Raw genomic sequence first — 18,389 nt, 5'->3', positions numbered from 1 at the left:
TGCAAGCAACTAGTATGCGGGCTAAAGCGTCTAGCTATGGACTATGGACCCCTCCTCTAGGTGAACAGGCAAGTGTTTTAAGTTTCAGCAAGAGCTATAGTAAAGTCTGTGGTTCATTTGAATATTTCTATGTATGAAATACTCCAAACGAAAATTCGTCTTTGTGAACTTTCTGAAGCTGGTGTTCATGTTTGCCGTAATGATGGATGGAATGCAAGCAGGGCGCACGTTAGAGCGAATAGATGAGCCGGCGATATCTGGCGCGTGGCGTGCTGTTGCCCAACTGATTGACTGACGGTTCAGTGTCGCCGCGCGTTATCACTACTAGTATTGGCATCTAGCTCCGAATAACATGTTGCTAAATCTGGACCGCGTTATCACAAACGTTACAACAGAATCTTATTTAACCAAAACTTGATCATAGAATCTCTACAAAATTATAAAATATAATTAAAAAAGATTGAATGCTGTCAGGCATCGGCACGTACTGCGCAAATATTGCCAGAACGAAAACATGTCTCTAGTGCCGAATGGAAATCTGAAACGGATCGGAGCGCCACTGATCACTGAACCAACCAAACATCACCACGAACTAATTTGGCTTATCACCTTTTCGAATACGAACATAATTGTCGTAGGCTACGGCTACAAATGAAAACATCTTGCTCGTAAGCACAGTCAACTCAATAGGTAATTGTAAGATCCAGTCGACTATTGAAATACAATATTATTATTTTTTTTATTTATAGGATTGCCAACAGAAGCCACACAATTACATCATAAGTTATGCCATGCCATATAGTTGTAAACACGACCTGTATGTCGACTCATCAATTTAAAGCCAAATGCTTGTTACAAGTCCTGATGAAAATCATTAGTTATTATTGTACGTATATTATTGCTGCTAAATCTATTAAAAAACGTTACTTTCACTTCTAATATTATGTTTAATGTAATTGGCCCTAATTACGTGGTAAGACAGCATTGGCTCGGAAGACATGTATCAGTCCAGGTGTTTGTGGCTCATGATTGGGGTGGTTATTTAAAGCGAGATGCGCGCGCCCTCCCGCACGTGCCGGCGCCGAGGCGCGACCAGCTGTGAGCAGTGCCACCCCTGCCGACACATGCTCATGACACGAGGCATGTGCCGGATTGTGCCGGCCTCCGAATCCAGACCTCGCAGAGCTAGCTATTCTGTGTTTTGCGACTGCGCTTCCATTCAGTGTCAAATAATCTACAATATATTGTATGTTTCACCATTTGTGGCAAAATAATCTTTGTATCTACACCAGTGTCGGTGCGATGGTGCATGATTAAAGCACAAAGAAAATTATACCATATACTTAACATTTATTTACAGTGTTAGCTGAGTCACCCGCTGTCTCGTCAACATACTGATTGGATTACATCATTATAATTGCAATAGAATTTTAATGAGCGCATTAAATCGAGTGCTCATTAGCCGACATTTGGTGATCGCTAATGTGCAGTCGAGCACGTGACTCTGTCAGCGCGGTGCTAATCCTCCAAGGATATGTAACGTGAGCTGAATACCAGCCAGTCACTAGCGCTCATGAGTACAGGCCGACAGCGAACCTGTAACTGTGAGTACTATACAAACCTGTATACTACAACAAATTGGTCAGCCGCGATCCAAGACGAGTCACAAAAACTGCGAGCACTTCCCGCCCCACCGGCTCGCGTGAGAAACTGCTTACACAATAAAAACTAGTCAAGTCTTCATATAATCATTGCCAGGAGATATTAATAACAATAGTTACAAAGTGCGAGCAGTTTGGGCCTACATACCTAATTATCTAGTAATGGTATGTTATATTACTATTAATCTAATATTACTAATCCCTTTGATTGCGTCGGTACCATAGTCAGACACACATACCGTTCAATCATAGGGGTAACTTTTTGTAGAGGGTTAAAAATGAATACAACCAAATACATTCAGGCACACAATACTGCAGTAATCTGTGGCCAGGCACTAAACTCACGCGTCAACGAATAGCCTGAGATTAATGCGGTTTATGGCTAAGTTGATTACTGCTCCGACTCCCTATCAGTAGGGATATTATCCCATAAAAGAAAAATCAACCAAAAAGATTATCTAAACTAAATTCTTTATTTCTATTTCCAGTGCAGTACCTAAATAAAAAGATTAGTGAATCTGTGAGCAACTGCCAAGGTTGCATTTTTAATTATACATTTTATTGCAGTGAGTTGTAGTACCTTCCTGAAAATTCAGAACGTAAAGCAGGAGCAGTAACATGGCTCGCGGTCGCGGAAGTGATTCCACTCGCTAAACAAGATATCACTCGCAAGCTGGTGCAAACTGCTCGCGCACTGCGACGTCAATGACTTAGCGCTCGAATACTTGAGATAGTCCTCCGATAACAACGATTGTATTTATCAACCATCGTGTCCTCGCTGCATTCCATTTAGGAAGAGTTCTTGCATTGATTTCAGTTTTTCATGATGATTTCTTGTCTGTTTCTTTTTATGCTGTCGTCATAATATTTGCAAAATGACCACATAAAAATGGTGTGACAGAATTTTAATAAGTCTTGTATCTTATGACAGAATACAAAATATTAACATAGAGAGATAATTAAAGCGACAATAAAACTAGAATATCTGTGTATGACATCACCCTCACAACGATTGTGCAACACAACAGAAGGACGAATGTTGGCGAATATCATAAACGCAATCAGTAATATGAAGCAACAGGTGAACTGGGACAAAATAATAACGTTATGCATGCGGCAGTATCTGCGATCGTTTTCGGAGGCACCGGAGCGCGCGCCGGTAAATATCCCGTGATACAACACACGCCAGTCAATTAACGTGTAAAACACAAGTAGATAAACATGCATCTTCACTAGATTCACTGAATTACATAACTCCTAGTTAAGAGCAGACTCAGACCGTAGGCTAGAACAGTGTTATATTTGCTGAGGGGAAAAAACACAGCAGAAAATTGCGTGCATGAAGTAACAGTGGACTACGATTAATGTAAACGATTGCTATTTGAGCTGTGGCAGTACGCAAAAAGAACCGAGGAAAACGAAAACTGCAAATAATTCATGTACAGGAAACGAGCAAGTCGACAAGAAAGCTGTTTCGCTATAAACTGGCCAAATAAGTAGCGGCAGGAACACGGACAGGCAATCAATGGCCCCGGTGGACTCTACAGTAATTTCTCTCCGGTTGACTTAAGAGCGGTTGTAATTCATTGAAATGCAGGCGAAATCGTGACGGTCCGGGACTTTTGTATGCAAAGCGGTACATAAATCTCATTGCGACCGACGCGTTCGCTGACGTGGTCACGCTCGCTGCAGTTTCAACAAATAACGCTGAACTTATAAATGCCCACAAATGTTTGAATGCAATCGATCAAGAATCATTCATTTCAATAACATGCATGTTGAGTGAGTGAAACGATACTGAAGCAGCGTCGCGTATAGCGTGTAATGCATTGTTTCAATATGAATACAGAGTTATCGTCGCTCTCCTTTGAGCTATGACACATGTTCAGCTGATGTGTAGATCCAAGGACGATGGTTCTTAATAACATACGAAAAATTGTATCACAACGATTGTGGCACAATTCAAAATAAAGTAGATATGAGTAAACATTCCGAGAAATCCGTGAAGAGGAGTGAGTGCCAAAATGTCACCGTCAACCAACACAAGCGTGGCGTGATATTTTAGGAAAATTCAATTTCCGAGAATATAAAGGTAAACGACACGAACGCAACGCTACCGGCAGAATACATTACGGTGTCATAAAGAATCATGAGAATCGAAAACGAATTATTGAAAGTACGTACATATACCTAACACAGCTGCAGAGACAATAGTAAATTTTACGAGCTATAGCAGAATGAACAAAGCTTTAAATTAAACTTTGTTTACTCATAACCAGTTTGTACGATTTGCAACGCGGATTAATTTTAACGCGCATATTAGCTATTACTGCGCCCGCGACTGCGCACTCTTGTTGCATGCACAATAAAATATTGAATATGTTAATTGATAAGTCACCGGAGTAAGTCAATATTATAAATACTAAGTAATCAATGACAAATATTTGATAAGTGACGTCAATCAAGGTCAAGCTCTAATGATGTAACCGCAACAACAATAGACGCGGATTAAAGTGTACGCTTTAATAGCCAACTCTATTAGTGGTGGACGTGTGAAGCAACCTGCGACAGACCTTTGCTCGAGATGACATCATGATAACGTGGCTCGGTGATAACAAATAATCTGAGTCATAGTAAATAATAAGAATGACTTATATGCTGACCTCTCTTTGCTTGCTTTTCTCGTTCCTTCTCCTTTTCTCTCGCCTTTTTATCCCTCTTCTCGCGCTCCTGCTTCTCCTTCTCTAGGCGCTTCATCTCCTTCTTCATTTCCTTCTCGCTCTTCTTAGACTTGGTGTCGTCGATCTTCTCGGACAGGATGAAGGTCCCTGTCTGGACCTTCGTGTCCACCTCCTCTTTCGGCCTCATCGTGTATCACAACCGCGACACTAACTCACACAAGGATAATGTAAATATAGCAACAAAATCCCCTGTAAATGCACTCTCTAGGAATTTATCTCGACTCGAGGTTTCGTTAGCGTGAAGAATTACAATTCGGCACAGAACGCGCAGCGGCGACCGACGCTCGCTTTATCGTACACGTAGCTACGACCGATGCTCGCTATTGGCGAAACGGTATCGAAATTATCACTAGCACTCTTGAACGATTTCAAAAGCAAAGTGCGCGATGATACGGAGATCGATCGCTAGGACGCCGACGTGCGGTGTGGCCGAAGCGCGTGAAGCACCGACCGTGACTGACGGGCGCTCGCGCTGCGCCCCCCTGGCCTCGGCACTGACGCCGCTTCGAGCGACGCCGGCGCACCGCAGCGAGCGCGAGACGCGAGCGACGCGTGCCTTCCACTCTATAAATAAAGCCTCACTTCCTAATATATAACTTGGAATCAGAAGACGATTTATGGCCGTTGAACCCATGAAAACATTTCGCGGCCGATGACTAACCTAACACCAACAGACGATTATAAGATCCCATCAAATGGATACGACAATTTCGATGCCAAGGTCTTAAAGTTAGCGACAAGTTCATATTTTATCATCGTACGTTCCTCATACAAGGTTAAATTTTAAAGGTTCTTTATTCTGAATTATAACCCCCGTTCGAAGCCCCGTTTAATAATTATGTTGTCCTTGCGCTTACTTTAGATTGAAGTAACTTGACTAACAACAGCGGAATGATCACTAGACATGAATTGCAAACCAGCGTGGCTGCTTGCCTACGGGATAAGTTTTGGGTGTTTCAACAGAATAACTCATTAGGACAGTCACAGAATCTCAGAATAATGAATTGTTAATAAATATTGGAATAATGTATTCCAATAAGGATCCTTCCAGAATTTGCCGAAAGTATCAGATTGACCAATAAATATTCTCACTAAACTGGGCAGCGACAAAAACTTCAATTGCAATTCTATCAAATCACATATTTATCATATCATTCTCAGAGCGGCAAGGTCGAAGATAATGTAATCGACATTGTTTACCTATTTATGAAATCCCAGCTTCAAAAATAGTAATATAATAGTAACTACGAAAGAACTAATAATAAGTTGCTGCACGTTCAACCTGTAGAACACCCAATTAACTTAACGTGCTAGAAAAGCTTTGAAATCATAGATAAGCGGAATACGACTTGCAGGTGTCGAGAGTGCCAGAACACTTGAGTGAAGAGAATTCTCTGTCAGGTATATGATTGGGAGACATGAAACTTCAAATGAAAACATTGCATCAGCAGGAACAATATCCGCACATAGCGCACAGACGTGATTATCGCCCAACACCTTCGGCGATAACTCTGCGATAACATTCGCAAACACGCTCTACCTTGCTGAATGGACAGACCATTCTACAATGTTGCCGAAAGAATCCAATCAAACTTTTCTTATTGGCATTTTGTAGTAAGTTTGTATGTACTAAATTGATGTTGCTTAATGGACTATTTATTACCCTTGAAATCAAGTGATCTTCATGTGTCCATACTAATTCAGTATAGGTTCATACTATTCTTATCAAATCGGTCATCAATTCAAGAATAAGAGGAAGCTCCTTACGAATGTAGTTGCCGTTTGACATGCATGTGAGTCCAGTGTTGTCGGTGCCGAGCGCGGCGAGAGAGCGCTCAGCTCAGACCTCAGATTAAGCGTGTAATTAAATCTGACTGAAGAAAGTTCCTTTCCGGATAAGCTTGATAGATACTTTATAGAGGCTTAGTGCACTGAGACCCACTTTAACAGAAAGTTACTTTACTTATTAAACATTAAATTACTGCTGGGAAATTGGAAACAAATCTAGCGCGTAATTGGGAGTTTCTCTTCAGCGTTTTTTCTAGACGCCAATTAACTGATGTTTATCTTTAAGTAACTATTAATGATCAGAACCATTAGTCTGGGAGAAATACTACCTAAATTATGCACTACTACAGGTACCAAGGTTAGGGAAGAAAAAAAAAATGTTTCCAAGTATAAATCTGAAGTGGTTCTGGAAAAAAGATCAGATCGCAGTGTGCGACGGCCGTGGCCAAGTATCGGGCCCCCGGCTTGGCACTAGCCAGACGGAGTCAGCGGCCGCTCCGAGCACGTACAGCTGAGTCTGCACACACTTGTCTAGGCTCGATCACTTCACCCTAACTCCGGCCACTCACGCCACAGATTCAACTGATAACTTCATTAGACGAACGAGAGCCGCAGGAATTGCTTCTAGATGATGACAATGCCTCAGTGACTGTTAAAAACGCAGAGATAAATATTATGTAATTTAGAATCACTCTACTGACAGCTTGGTTCCTACATATTTATTCTTAAGTGAAACGTAACTAAAATGTGCAAGCCAATTGATTTGATATGTCGATGTCGGGTGTGTCGGCGGCGCCGCGGAGCGCTATATACGGCTCGTTTCCGGGAGCGGCGACCTGCGTCCCGGGACACTTCGCCGGAGACACACGTGCCTGCCGCACACGTTATTACCTGCCACACTAAAACTTCGACACATGCCACTAACACAACATTACTTCCATTCCATATCCACTCTGATGATATCCAAAACATGCGGTGTGCGTCAAGCATTATCAATCCCGTGGCCGATCACATTGGGTTTTGAACTGTTGACAGACAAAATGCTTCAAAAAGTCGTGGTGGTCTATCGGATAATGAGCCTGCCCCTATGGGGCAAGATCCAGGTAAAATCTTCAAAGGTCTGTGGACCTATCAAACGGGTTCTTGAACGTCATTGGCTAATAAATCTGAAATTAATTAGTCCTAAGAAAGCGACTGATGAAGCTTCCTCAAGGTAGAGCGTGTTGTCAAGCAGTGGGACGGCAAAAAATCGATCATCGGATGCCTTAAATTCATTAAATGCCACTTAACCACCGCTCCGGTGAACCTAACTGATAACTTGCGAGACGTGATATTTTCATTATCGCGAAATTATAATGATTTTATGCATGCAAAATATTATAAATCAGTCGAAACTCGTCCGATAAACAAATTAATTGAAATCGAACATGAACCGAAGGTAGTGTTTATGTCCGAGCACAATCCTGTTGAGTATTCCCACAAGCGCGTCGTGTACACAGGCAGTGTCCGTCGACGGAACACCAGCCGCTGAGAACGCAGCCCGCCTTGTATACCGCACGCATACAACAAACCTGTTCGACGTGATTCCACAGTACAGAGAGCGCAGGTTATCTTATCATGAGGTATTTTATAGTTTGCAGCTGATTGCTAAACTACCAATCGTAGAACATTCATCGTGTATGCGACCTACATAATGACATAAAGCGCTTGTTTTGTGTTGCACTTATCTAATACATAACATTACAGTTCACGGCTGTCTGGGATGTGAAGTTTGTCCGTGTGGGCACTTTGGCAAGCGTTGGCCGTTACTTCATCGCGCAGGTATCCTAATTCTAGTTGTGTTTAGGTTGCGTGAGTGGGCGACAGCGGCGCTATAAACTGCTGTGAAATAACATTACATAAACCTAGTGTTACGAGACACGAACTGCTCAAAGTTAGGTGCGCCTGTCTGACAAATTCACATACGTTTTAAGTGCTTTATTTCGTAAATGACATTATAGATTTTAACACTGAACTGATAAAGATTTCCCTGCATTAATATCTAGGTGGGTAACGTAATAGTATCCTGGCACATTCTCAGAGCATAACTTCAAAATTAAAAAGATCCAAACTGCGACAAATCCTAACAGCAACCAGCGGCTCCGTGAGTGAGTGTCCCGCCCGCGTTGCATGTCCTACCGACAGTAAAATGTAAGTGTGTGAGCAGTGATGTTGCGTTTCGTGGTATTGGCGAGCAGAACTTGAGGCCCATTACGTAATCCTTCAGTGGCGAGGTCTGCTATGCGCCATACTGGCTACAATATCCGCATGCACTTTTCTTGTTTTGTGTGATTCGTATAGCATTGCAAGCTCCCTCTATCGGCCAAAGAATCAAGCAAATCCTGTAGAATTGTTTTTCACGAATAAAGCTATTCGTTCAATAGTCATAATCAGCCTACAACAGCGGTATGTGAGCTTTGCGTAAGCGTGTGGCTCGCCTTCACCTACTTATTGAAATTCGTAATTAAGCGTCTGACTCATCGTAACATTATGGGCCATAAATCCTCGTCCACCGTCTACACGTAAACCTGATCGCTGTATCGGCGGCGTGGCCGGCCGGCGGCGCGGTGCCGGACGAAAGCAAGAGTGTCTCTACAGAGCAAAGCTACACAGTGTACATGTACGTGATACACGGCGAGCATTCATGTTGGTTACGTGGAAACCACAGGGGAACGAGTCGCTGTTTCTATCATTTACGACGAACTTAAGAAGGGTGTGGGAAGAGCGATGCGCGGCACCTAGTCCCAGATTATATTGCCAAAGGCAGTAACTTTGCACTTACGTTACATGTGTTTTGAAATTCACAAACGTATAAGAGCATGGAGTCACCGAGGTAGTGTGCCATTAGTTGAGCGCCCGCGGCAGAGAGCAGGCGCAACGGCAACGAGCACTCGTCAATATATGTGCCATCGTAACGAGACTGCTTGGTCCCGTACACATAACCACTCCGAACGTCTAACATTGAAGGTCGGTATATCGAGATAACGTTATACAGTCTATCACCAACTGCTGCTTTGCAGTAGATCACGACTAATGGAAACAAATAATAATCTACCAAACAAGAAAAGCTGAGTCAAATAGAGTACGTATCCGTAGCTACGCTATGTCAATTTAATTGAACCTTCTGTAGACTCCTCACTCCTCTGTAGCTATATCATGCTCATTCTAGTGAGCTTCTTTCAGTTATAGATCATAAAATTACACACAAGTTATCTAAGTATTAGTTGTAGTGTGTATTTTGCTTGAAGCAACCCCGGGGCGTTCACCGCAGTTATGTTGTCTCCCCGTTCGGCTCAATGCTAGTTTATTATTTAGAAGGCGCTCACGCGATATTTATAGATAGAACTGGTCACGTACAAATTTTTTCACCATGATGACTTGATGAATGGCCTCTACCAAATATGTATTTCGTTGAATTGATAGAATATAATTACACTGAAGAAAACGTCTCTACTTCTTATTTTACAAAATTTCGTAGACATTCATTAACCACTAGCTTCTGCCAGCGGTTTCACCCGCATCCCGTGGAAACCTCTGCACGAACCCGGATAAAAAGTAGCCTATAATATTATTTTTGGGCAAACTACTAAATTATAATGAACTTACACGTTATTTTCAGTGGTTTATTAGAATGCCAAATGAAAAAACCGGACAAGAGCGAGTCGGAATCGCACACGAAGGGTTCCATACCATTAGTTAGAAAATGACAAAAAAATCACGTTTTTTGTATGGGAGCCCCCCAAAATATTCATTTTATTCTAGTTTTCAGCATTTGTTGTTATAGCGGTACCTAACAGAAATACATCATCTGTGAAAATTTCAACTCTCTAACTATCACGGAGATACAGACTGGTGACAGATGGACGGACGGACGGACGGACAGGGAGCGAAAACAATACGGTCCCGTTTTACCCTTTGGGTACGGAACCCTAAAAATAATATGAAAATTGGGTCTTTTTTCTGCATATTTTCAAAAAACGCGATTTACACCAAATGTTCGGGATTTTAGGGTTTTTAGGACTCGCACTTGGCCCGTTTTTTTAATGTTTGACTGGTTTGTTGAATTTCGACTTTAGTAGTAGACATTATTTTTGGTTACTTTAGGAAAACATTAAGGGCCTTACTACAAAAACTTTAAACCCTGTTTTACACTTGTCTAATAAAATTTTGGCTGCAAAATGAACCATATGTCAACGTCATAATTTGACATTTTTTTAGACAAGGCATAAACTGACGTTAAAAAGTTTTTGTGGTAAGACGGTATATGTATATGAATAATTAATCTAATGTAATGAATCGATTGACGTTAAAGTTTGAAGGGTCGCGGCCACCTCGTGTACTTGTCGGTGAACGAATGTTCTCATGACAAATTGAAACATTCCGACATGGATCGCGTTACAAGCAGACTATCACTTTACAGCGTTACTGTGCTATTCCGCAAACGCCCAATTCTGACAGACTCGTATTCAGTGGCGGATTTACCAATAGGCCAAGTAGGCCAGTGCCTAGAGCGGCAGATTTAGAGGGGCGGCAAATTTTGCGATTTTTTTAGTTTTTTTTTTTATAATTATACGAGTACACAATCCATATATAAATAAACGATTAATAAACTCACTGTAATATATGCTTAGGTTTATGTGATCATGAATTTTAAAATATTCCAATAGCGTTTCAATAAATATAAATTGAAAAATCCGCTCGCTTCGCTCGCGGTTTCTTCATCTTTTCTGGTTTATTCTGCGCTCTTTGAGTCCAATCTAACAAAAAGTTAAAGCACCGAAGTAGCAAAAACAACTGACGCTCTACGCTGACGATTTCTAAGCTGTTCAGGAGGTGGAGGACTTTTGTGTCCCAAATAATTTCGCTTTTGTGTCCTCAAAACTCAACAAATTAAATATTAAAATTCCTCCAAAACAGGAAATATGGTCTATAGTGCAAGCTTACTCACCAACAGAGCAGTCATCTACTTTAGAAATCGATGCATTTTACTCAACTCTCAACATCGCCCTAAAAAAGTACACATACAAACACTGCATAGTAATGGGAGATTTCAATGCTCAGATTGGAAGTCCACGAAATGGAGAAGATATTGTACTTGGCCCTTACATCAGAGGGAAAAGAACAAGGAACGGACAAAAACTAATAGAAATGGCGATGGAAAATAACATGAGGATAATGAACAGCCTATTCAAGAAAAGAACTTCAAAAAGATGGACTTGGGAATCGCCAGGCGGCAGTTTCAAAAACGAAATTGATTACATCTTAACAAATAGACCAAAATTAATTGACGACTGCGGCACCATTTATCTAAATTTTAATAGCGACCACCGAGTCCTCAGAGCACGTCTGAGCAGGTCAATGGGCACTATTAAAAGTCGACCCTTCAAAGTCAGAAGACCAACACCAAATAACAAACAAATGTTAAACACCATCAAAGACAAACTGAAATTAGTGACAGAATCATCCTTTGAGGGTATAAATACTCAGCAGAAGTACAACATATTACATGAAATATTGACATTGAGACCAGAACCTGATACTAAATATAATACGAAGGATAAGAAAAACTTGTCAGAGAAAGTAATTACACTCCTAGAAGCAAGATCAAAACTGTTAAATACTACAAAGAAAACAAAAATTATCAGAAACAAAATAAGCGAAATAAGTAAAGAAATCAAAAACCAAATAAGAAAAGACAGAGAACGCACTAGGCGTGAAACTTTTGAAAAATACATAAGCAAAACCGGAGGTATTAAAAAGCTCTAAAAACTTTAAAAGAAAAGAAAAACTGGATACCCAATATGAAAGACCGACTTTCGAAAACGAAAACAAAAAGATATGGTATACTGTCAATAGCAACTACATTCTACGAAAACCTTTACTCCAGCAAGAACCAAATAGTAAACACCGACTTAAATAACACCGACGCGGTTTCACCTATACTAATAGAAGAAATATACAAGGCAATAGAAACACAGAAGAAGGATAAAGCTCCCGGCCCTGATAATATCAGCAACGAATTACTTACAGATAGAGTAAAAACGAGCTAGTACCACTACTTAAACACATTTTCAACGACATATTGCACACCGAGGAAATTCCTGCACAGTGGACTACATCAACAATAATCCTACTCCATAAAAAGGGGGACAAAGGAGAAATTAACAACTACAGACCAATAAGCCTAATGTCGAACATTACAAAATTTTTGCAAAAATTGTCCTAAGGCGAATAACCAAAACTCTTGATGAAAACCAGCCCAAGGAACAGGCTGGCTTCCGGTCAGGCTATTCAACATTGGACCATATACTAACGGTAAGACAACTTTTTGAAAAAGCCAAAGAGTTTAAAGTGCCCTTCTACTGTTGCTTCATCGATTTCAACAAGGCATTTGACTCAATAGAACACAACAGTATCTGGCAATGTCTGAAGAAACAAGGAGTCGACCAGAAATACATTAGGATTTTAAAAAAAGCATATACACTAACAGTACAGCAAGAATAAAACTAGAGAAACAAGGGAAACAAATAAACATAAACAGAGGCGTACGCCAGGGAGATCCACTGTCACCTAAATTATTCACAGCTGTACTGGAAGATATCTTTCGGAGACTGGAATGGGACCACTACGGACTTAACATAAATGGCGAAAATCTTACACACTTGAGGTTCGCTGATGACATAATAATACTGGCAAGGAGCAAAGACCAACTACAATACATGATCACTGATCTGGATAGAGAAAGCCGCAAGGTAGGTCTGACGATGAACACTTCAAAAACCAAAGCTATGACAAACGCATTGGAAGACAATATTCTTTTAAACGGCGAACCAGTAGAGTTTGTAAAAGAATACACTTACTTGGGCCAACAAATCTCGGTCACTGATATAATGACAAAAGAAATCGACACAAGGATTGGAAATGCATGGAAACGCTACTGGGGGTTTAAGGAAATAATGAAGAATACAGAAATCAAAACGTACGTGAAAACAAAACTGTATAACACTTGTATACTCCCAGTCTTGACATATGGCTGCGAGACATGGGCTCTCACCAAAGCGCAATATAAGAAACTTGAAACGTGTTAGACGGCAATGCAAAGAAGCATGCTAAATATAAGAAAATCTGATAGAATAAGAAACACCACTATCCGAAGGCGCATGAAAATTGAGAATGTAACAACTAGAATAAGGAAACTAAAGTGGAAATGGTCCGGCCACATAGTCAGAGGCAATGACAAGTGGAACAAAAACATAATATCTTGGTACCCTAGGGACAAGAAAAGAAATCGAGGAAGACAGTACCGAAGATGGGATGACGAAATTAAAAGCATAGCAGGGAATATATGGACTAGAAGAGCCCAATACAGAGCAGAGTGGAAGGAAATGGAGGAGGCCTTTGCCAAAGTTGGGCAAACAGACCAGGTCGTTGGTGTCATCAACTCGTCAGAGTTGTTAGATTAAGATTGTATACTGTAAACAAGGTCTGAATAAAGGCTATTTTTATTTTATTTAATATATGCTTAGGTTTATGTGATCATGAATTTTAAAATATTCCAATAGCGTTTCAATAAAAATAAATTGAAAAATCCGCTCGCTTCGCTCGCGGTTTCTTCATCTTTTCTGGTTTATTCTGCGCTCTTTGAGTCCAATCTAACAAAAAGTTAAAGCACCGAAGTAGCAAAAACAACTGACGCTCTACGCTGACGATTTCTAAGCTGTTCAGGAGGTGGAGGACTTTTGTGTCCCAAATAATTTCGCTTTTGTGTCCTCAAAACTCAAAAAATTTGGCGCTCGCTACGCTCGCGACTTTTTCACTTTAGGCCGGTTTTATAAACTCGTTTTGGTACTTTACTGTTCTAAATCTTAAAAATTTTGTGCTCGCTGCGCTCGCGGCTTTTTTACTTGACACTGGTTTCTATAAAACTAGTTAGCGCTTTATAACTTTGCAGTGGTATGACTCCGGTTTCTTTATGTTAAACCTAGCAAAAAGCACCATGAATGATTTCTACACAATTTTTAAGTACTTCAATTACAATTTTAGTCCGTGATTATATTGTGTCGTTTTTTTGGGGGGGGTGCCACCCGATGGGTGCGCCTCTGATATAGTACCTACCCGAACGAATGAACCGATTTTAATTTAGTATTTTTTTTGTATTACAGGTGTTTTACGGGCGAGTTTCATGAAAATCAATTGAGCCGTTTAAAAGTTACAGAGGTTTTACGCTTTAAAGTCGCTGTCAGGTAAACTTGTTAGGTCAATATTAAACTCTTCGGTACATAGCGGGTTGCAAAAATAATCTAGTAACTGACAGAAATATCATTAAGTTCACAATCATTAGGGGCGGCAAAAATTGAATGGCCTACTAGCGGCAAATTTGTAAATCCGCCACTGCTCGTATTGCACTCTCTGACTTAATGCTGACGATGATTCTAATTATTGCAAATTGATTGTATGTGGCTTGTATATGTGCGATCGTTTGCTGCGCGGTTTGGATAAGTTTACTGATGTTACAGAACAAAAATCAAAATCAAAAATCATTTATTCAAACTTGGCTGCAAGACAGCACTTTTTGAACGCCAGGAATTTACATAAGACAGCCCCAAAACGCCCACCCTTCACCACTTCCTATGTGTTTTTGCAGGGAAGAAGTCGCGCAACAAACTCCCCAGCAACAAACATATACTTCTTCCTAGTTTAAGCTATTAGGTATTGTTAACACAGTACAGTTATCGGCACGGATATTGAGCCCTGACCTTCACCTGCGCAGAAGCGATAGCGATTGCCTTATGCGTACGGGTGCGCAAAGCGAACCCCACTCTTCCGCCGAGAGCTCAATATCCGTGCCGGTAACTATAACTACAATACACATGCCAAACTTGTAGTTCGAGATAACCAAGTTATGAACTGTACGAAATACGAAGACTGCAGCACAGCCGACCGTCTTGCTGAGTCCCAGCCTGTCCTTAAGTGACCGCGCGCGAAATTACGAAACATTGCTTTACCGCGGGGATGAAAAGAATAAACAGGGGCCCGATTCTCCTAAGTTAATAATGTCAAAATCGAATCGCAATATGATCGCAATATGAGTTTTAACCATATCGGGCATTCTGCTACTAATAAAAGACCAATCGTATTCGATTGACATTTGATTGGTGTGCTATTTTGGTGATTTTGGTCTATACGGTAGTTTGCTGTATAATCATTTTGCAATCGTAAATCATTTGCAGACAAAATGATTCATTATTGAATGACACAAAAGGATAAAAACGTTTATTTCAAAGAAAAAATAGCGGAATGCCACATACGCTTCAATCGTAATCGAGTCGGGATTGGATCTCAGTCGAATCGAGTCGAACGTGAATCGAATGGCGCTTAAGTAAAATTAGGAGAATCGGGCCCCAGTTCAGAACGTAAAGTCGGGGGGCAAATACTAGTTACAATAATAGATATTAATAAATAGTAGTGCGTATCCGGTGTAACCGGAGCAGGCGGCGGAGCATGCGATCCGGCGACACCGTCGGACACCGGACACCGTGCCGCTCCACCAGACACGCGCCCAACCGAATACCTGCACACCCGCGCCCTGCCCGCGCCCTCTCACCTAACGACATTCTTATCACTTCAGTACTAAACACAAGGAACAACTTAACTACAGCCCCAGGGGACTCCATGGGATAACAATGCCTAAACAACCCGTTCATCACAATGTAGGCACTCTCAAGTTTCTGTTACTGCCCTGTTCCAGCGACGTGCTGCTGCACTCAGTGCACAGGGGTCAGATCCTAATGAGCAATATAAATGATATAGTGCTAAACCACCTCAGCAATGCTAGAATATTGCTAATACATTGTCTGCTCTTGTGTCTTTCAAATGCAGTGGATCTTAATGGAGAATTTGAATTAATAGGAAAAGAGAATCAATAAATGGTGCCACAATGAGTGGGCAGTAATTCAGTTTTGCTGAGAGTGATAGTAAGAGATAGCTAGATTCACTATTTCTAGGAAGAATTCTAGAAGAATAGAAAGAAAGTGCTTGCGGCACTAATAACCGCATAGGCACCCTTTGCCACAATCATCTGACCAAGATGCACTGTGTCAAAATCATGACCTCTGTTTGCCTACCACTGCATTGCTCACCTTTACTCAGTTAAATACTTGTCTCCTTTTTAACCAACTTCAAAAAGGTGGGATTCTCAATTTCGACTGTATTTTTTTGTATGTTTCTTATGCGATTACACTACCATTTATTAATCAAATAGCTTCCGCCCGCGTAGAGTTCAGTTATATAGCATTTCCAAGAGACTTCTTCAAAAGTCCAGGATAAAAACTATCCTATGTTCTTTCTCAAGGTCAAGTCTATCTCTGTACCAAATTTTATTAAAATCAGTTCAGTGGTTTAGACATGAAAACGTAACAGACAGACAGAGTTACTTTCGCAATTATAATATTAGTAGGGATTTTGATCCTGACCTCATATTTGTGCATTGTGGGGAGTTATCGGTGATAAATGATAGAGACGTGTTGCTATGTCTAAGGCGTATATTGTACTGCATTCATTAACCTAAGCTTAATACTAAGTACATGTATATAGATAGATCGGGAGTAAGGTCGGCTACACACTACATTTGGGCTTATATTATTCATATTGATGAGACCTTTGCACTAAAGCGGATAATGACAACTATGCTTAACACTCAAGAGCCAAAAATAAAAAACTTCTTACAAATAGGTACATCCATTAGAAACCAACTTCCAGGCAGATCAAATTATTCTTTTTTGGCTTTTTAGTGTTTTTGGAAGTTGGTTCTATTTTGTTGTAATAAGCTTTTTACAGAAACCCATTCTGTTCAGAATTTTGTTTTATGTTTGTGGAGGTTTTTATAAATAATAAGCTAAGTTCATAAGTGTGTCATTTCAAAGAAAATTCCACACTAAAGGTAAAGCTGTTTCAGAAATGAATTAACAAAAGTTATAATTTGTTAAGTTTTGTAAAAAAACCCTGCAAATTAGATTATAGATAGACAAACCCTAGAATTTGATTTATTTGTTAGCCACAAGGCAAATTGGCACTTTTGAGAAGCTGTGAAACATTACCATTACCAATCTATTCAGCTACAAGTATTTTCTGCCTAACACAAAGTTACAAAGAGTGTGTCGAGCGGCGGCGGCGCTCGCTGCACAAGGACGCGGCGATTAGCGCCTGCCGTAACCACCTGGCGAGCCTCCGATAACCACTCAGCACTTAGCACACTTACTGCCTCTTACGTCAATGTATTATTCTCGCTCGAACACTTACTGCAGGCAACACCTAGACTTTCAACATTTCCGCGATTTAACCAAACTCAAAAATTACCATTCGTTTTAAAATTACATTAGATAAGGGCATTAAGCGAAGACGAGTAAAAATGGATCAAAAAGTCAATTCTTGTAACCTCACAGTCGAATTTGGAAACGCATGAGAAAAATCGATAATTCTACCAATAAACACAGGAGCACATTCAATCCATTACGATTCCAATAAGACAATAGGCATGATCGCCTGTTAGTATCCTGATGGTCTCGTGCAATACTGCTCTTACATTCAGATACTTGAAGAAATGAAAGTAAAACCAATTAATTACCGGCGTACTCACCCATTTTGTTACGCTCGCCTGCAAAGCCCGCTGAGCTGAAGATGGTTTACATACAGAATATGGTTTTCATCATCACAGTTACACTTATTACGACACTATCACAAATTCTGCACCGATTTAACATAAAATTTTAAGACTTTCCAATAAATAAAATATAAAATTGGCCAAGTCGCGCAGCGCGACGCTCCCACTGTCTTGTGCAGTTGACGGAAGGCGCGTGCGTTCGGAAACTACTAAACAGCTTTTGTCGATGTAGTGTCGTTCTGAAATGACCTCGTTGGTACGACTAAACCATGCGCGCTCGGATCATGCCGTTATTTTATTATATAGAACCCAATGTTTTAGTAATATAACATCATCATCATCAAACTAATGTCTGCCTACAACTAGATTAAAAAATCGGCCAAACTTTCAAACGGCAAGACATCAAACATTCTTTGCGATTCCAAATGTCACAAAAGCTCATCTTGCAAGAATAAGCAATTCCAAACTTGATAACTTTTTTGCACAGTCCTTAAAATTATT

At 40.6% G+C, this 18,389-nt stretch overlaps 1 protein-coding gene across 5 annotated transcripts in view; it reads right to left on the bottom strand.

The window, feature by feature from the left end:
• Positions 1-18,082, bottom strand: part of LOC124641750 (actin-binding LIM protein 3) — a 63,070-nt gene extending 44,988 nt beyond the window's left edge. For 3 of the 5 annotated variants that reach the window (XM_047179923.1, XM_047179925.1, XM_047179924.1), the window contains exon 1: positions 4,325-4,870. In XM_047179923.1, the coding sequence (XP_047035879.1) occupies positions 4,325-4,529 (205 nt within the window). In that variant the 5' untranslated portion in view covers positions 4,530-4,870. Of the gene's footprint in view, positions 1-4,324; positions 4,872-17,864 lie in introns of those variants that run through there. The other 2 variants (XM_047179926.1, XM_047179922.1) reach the window with 2 other exon arrangements.
• Positions 18,083-18,389: the final 307 nt, after the last annotated feature.

This window comes from Helicoverpa zea, chromosome 23 (genome assembly GCF_022581195.2).
Source record: "Helicoverpa zea isolate HzStark_Cry1AcR chromosome 23, ilHelZeax1.1, whole genome shotgun sequence".
In the NCBI taxonomy this organism is placed as follows: Eukaryota; Metazoa; Arthropoda; class Insecta; order Lepidoptera; family Noctuidae; genus Helicoverpa; species Helicoverpa zea.
The sequence above is the reverse complement of the archived record's forward strand: the minus strand, read 5'-3'. Positions and strand labels throughout refer to the sequence as shown.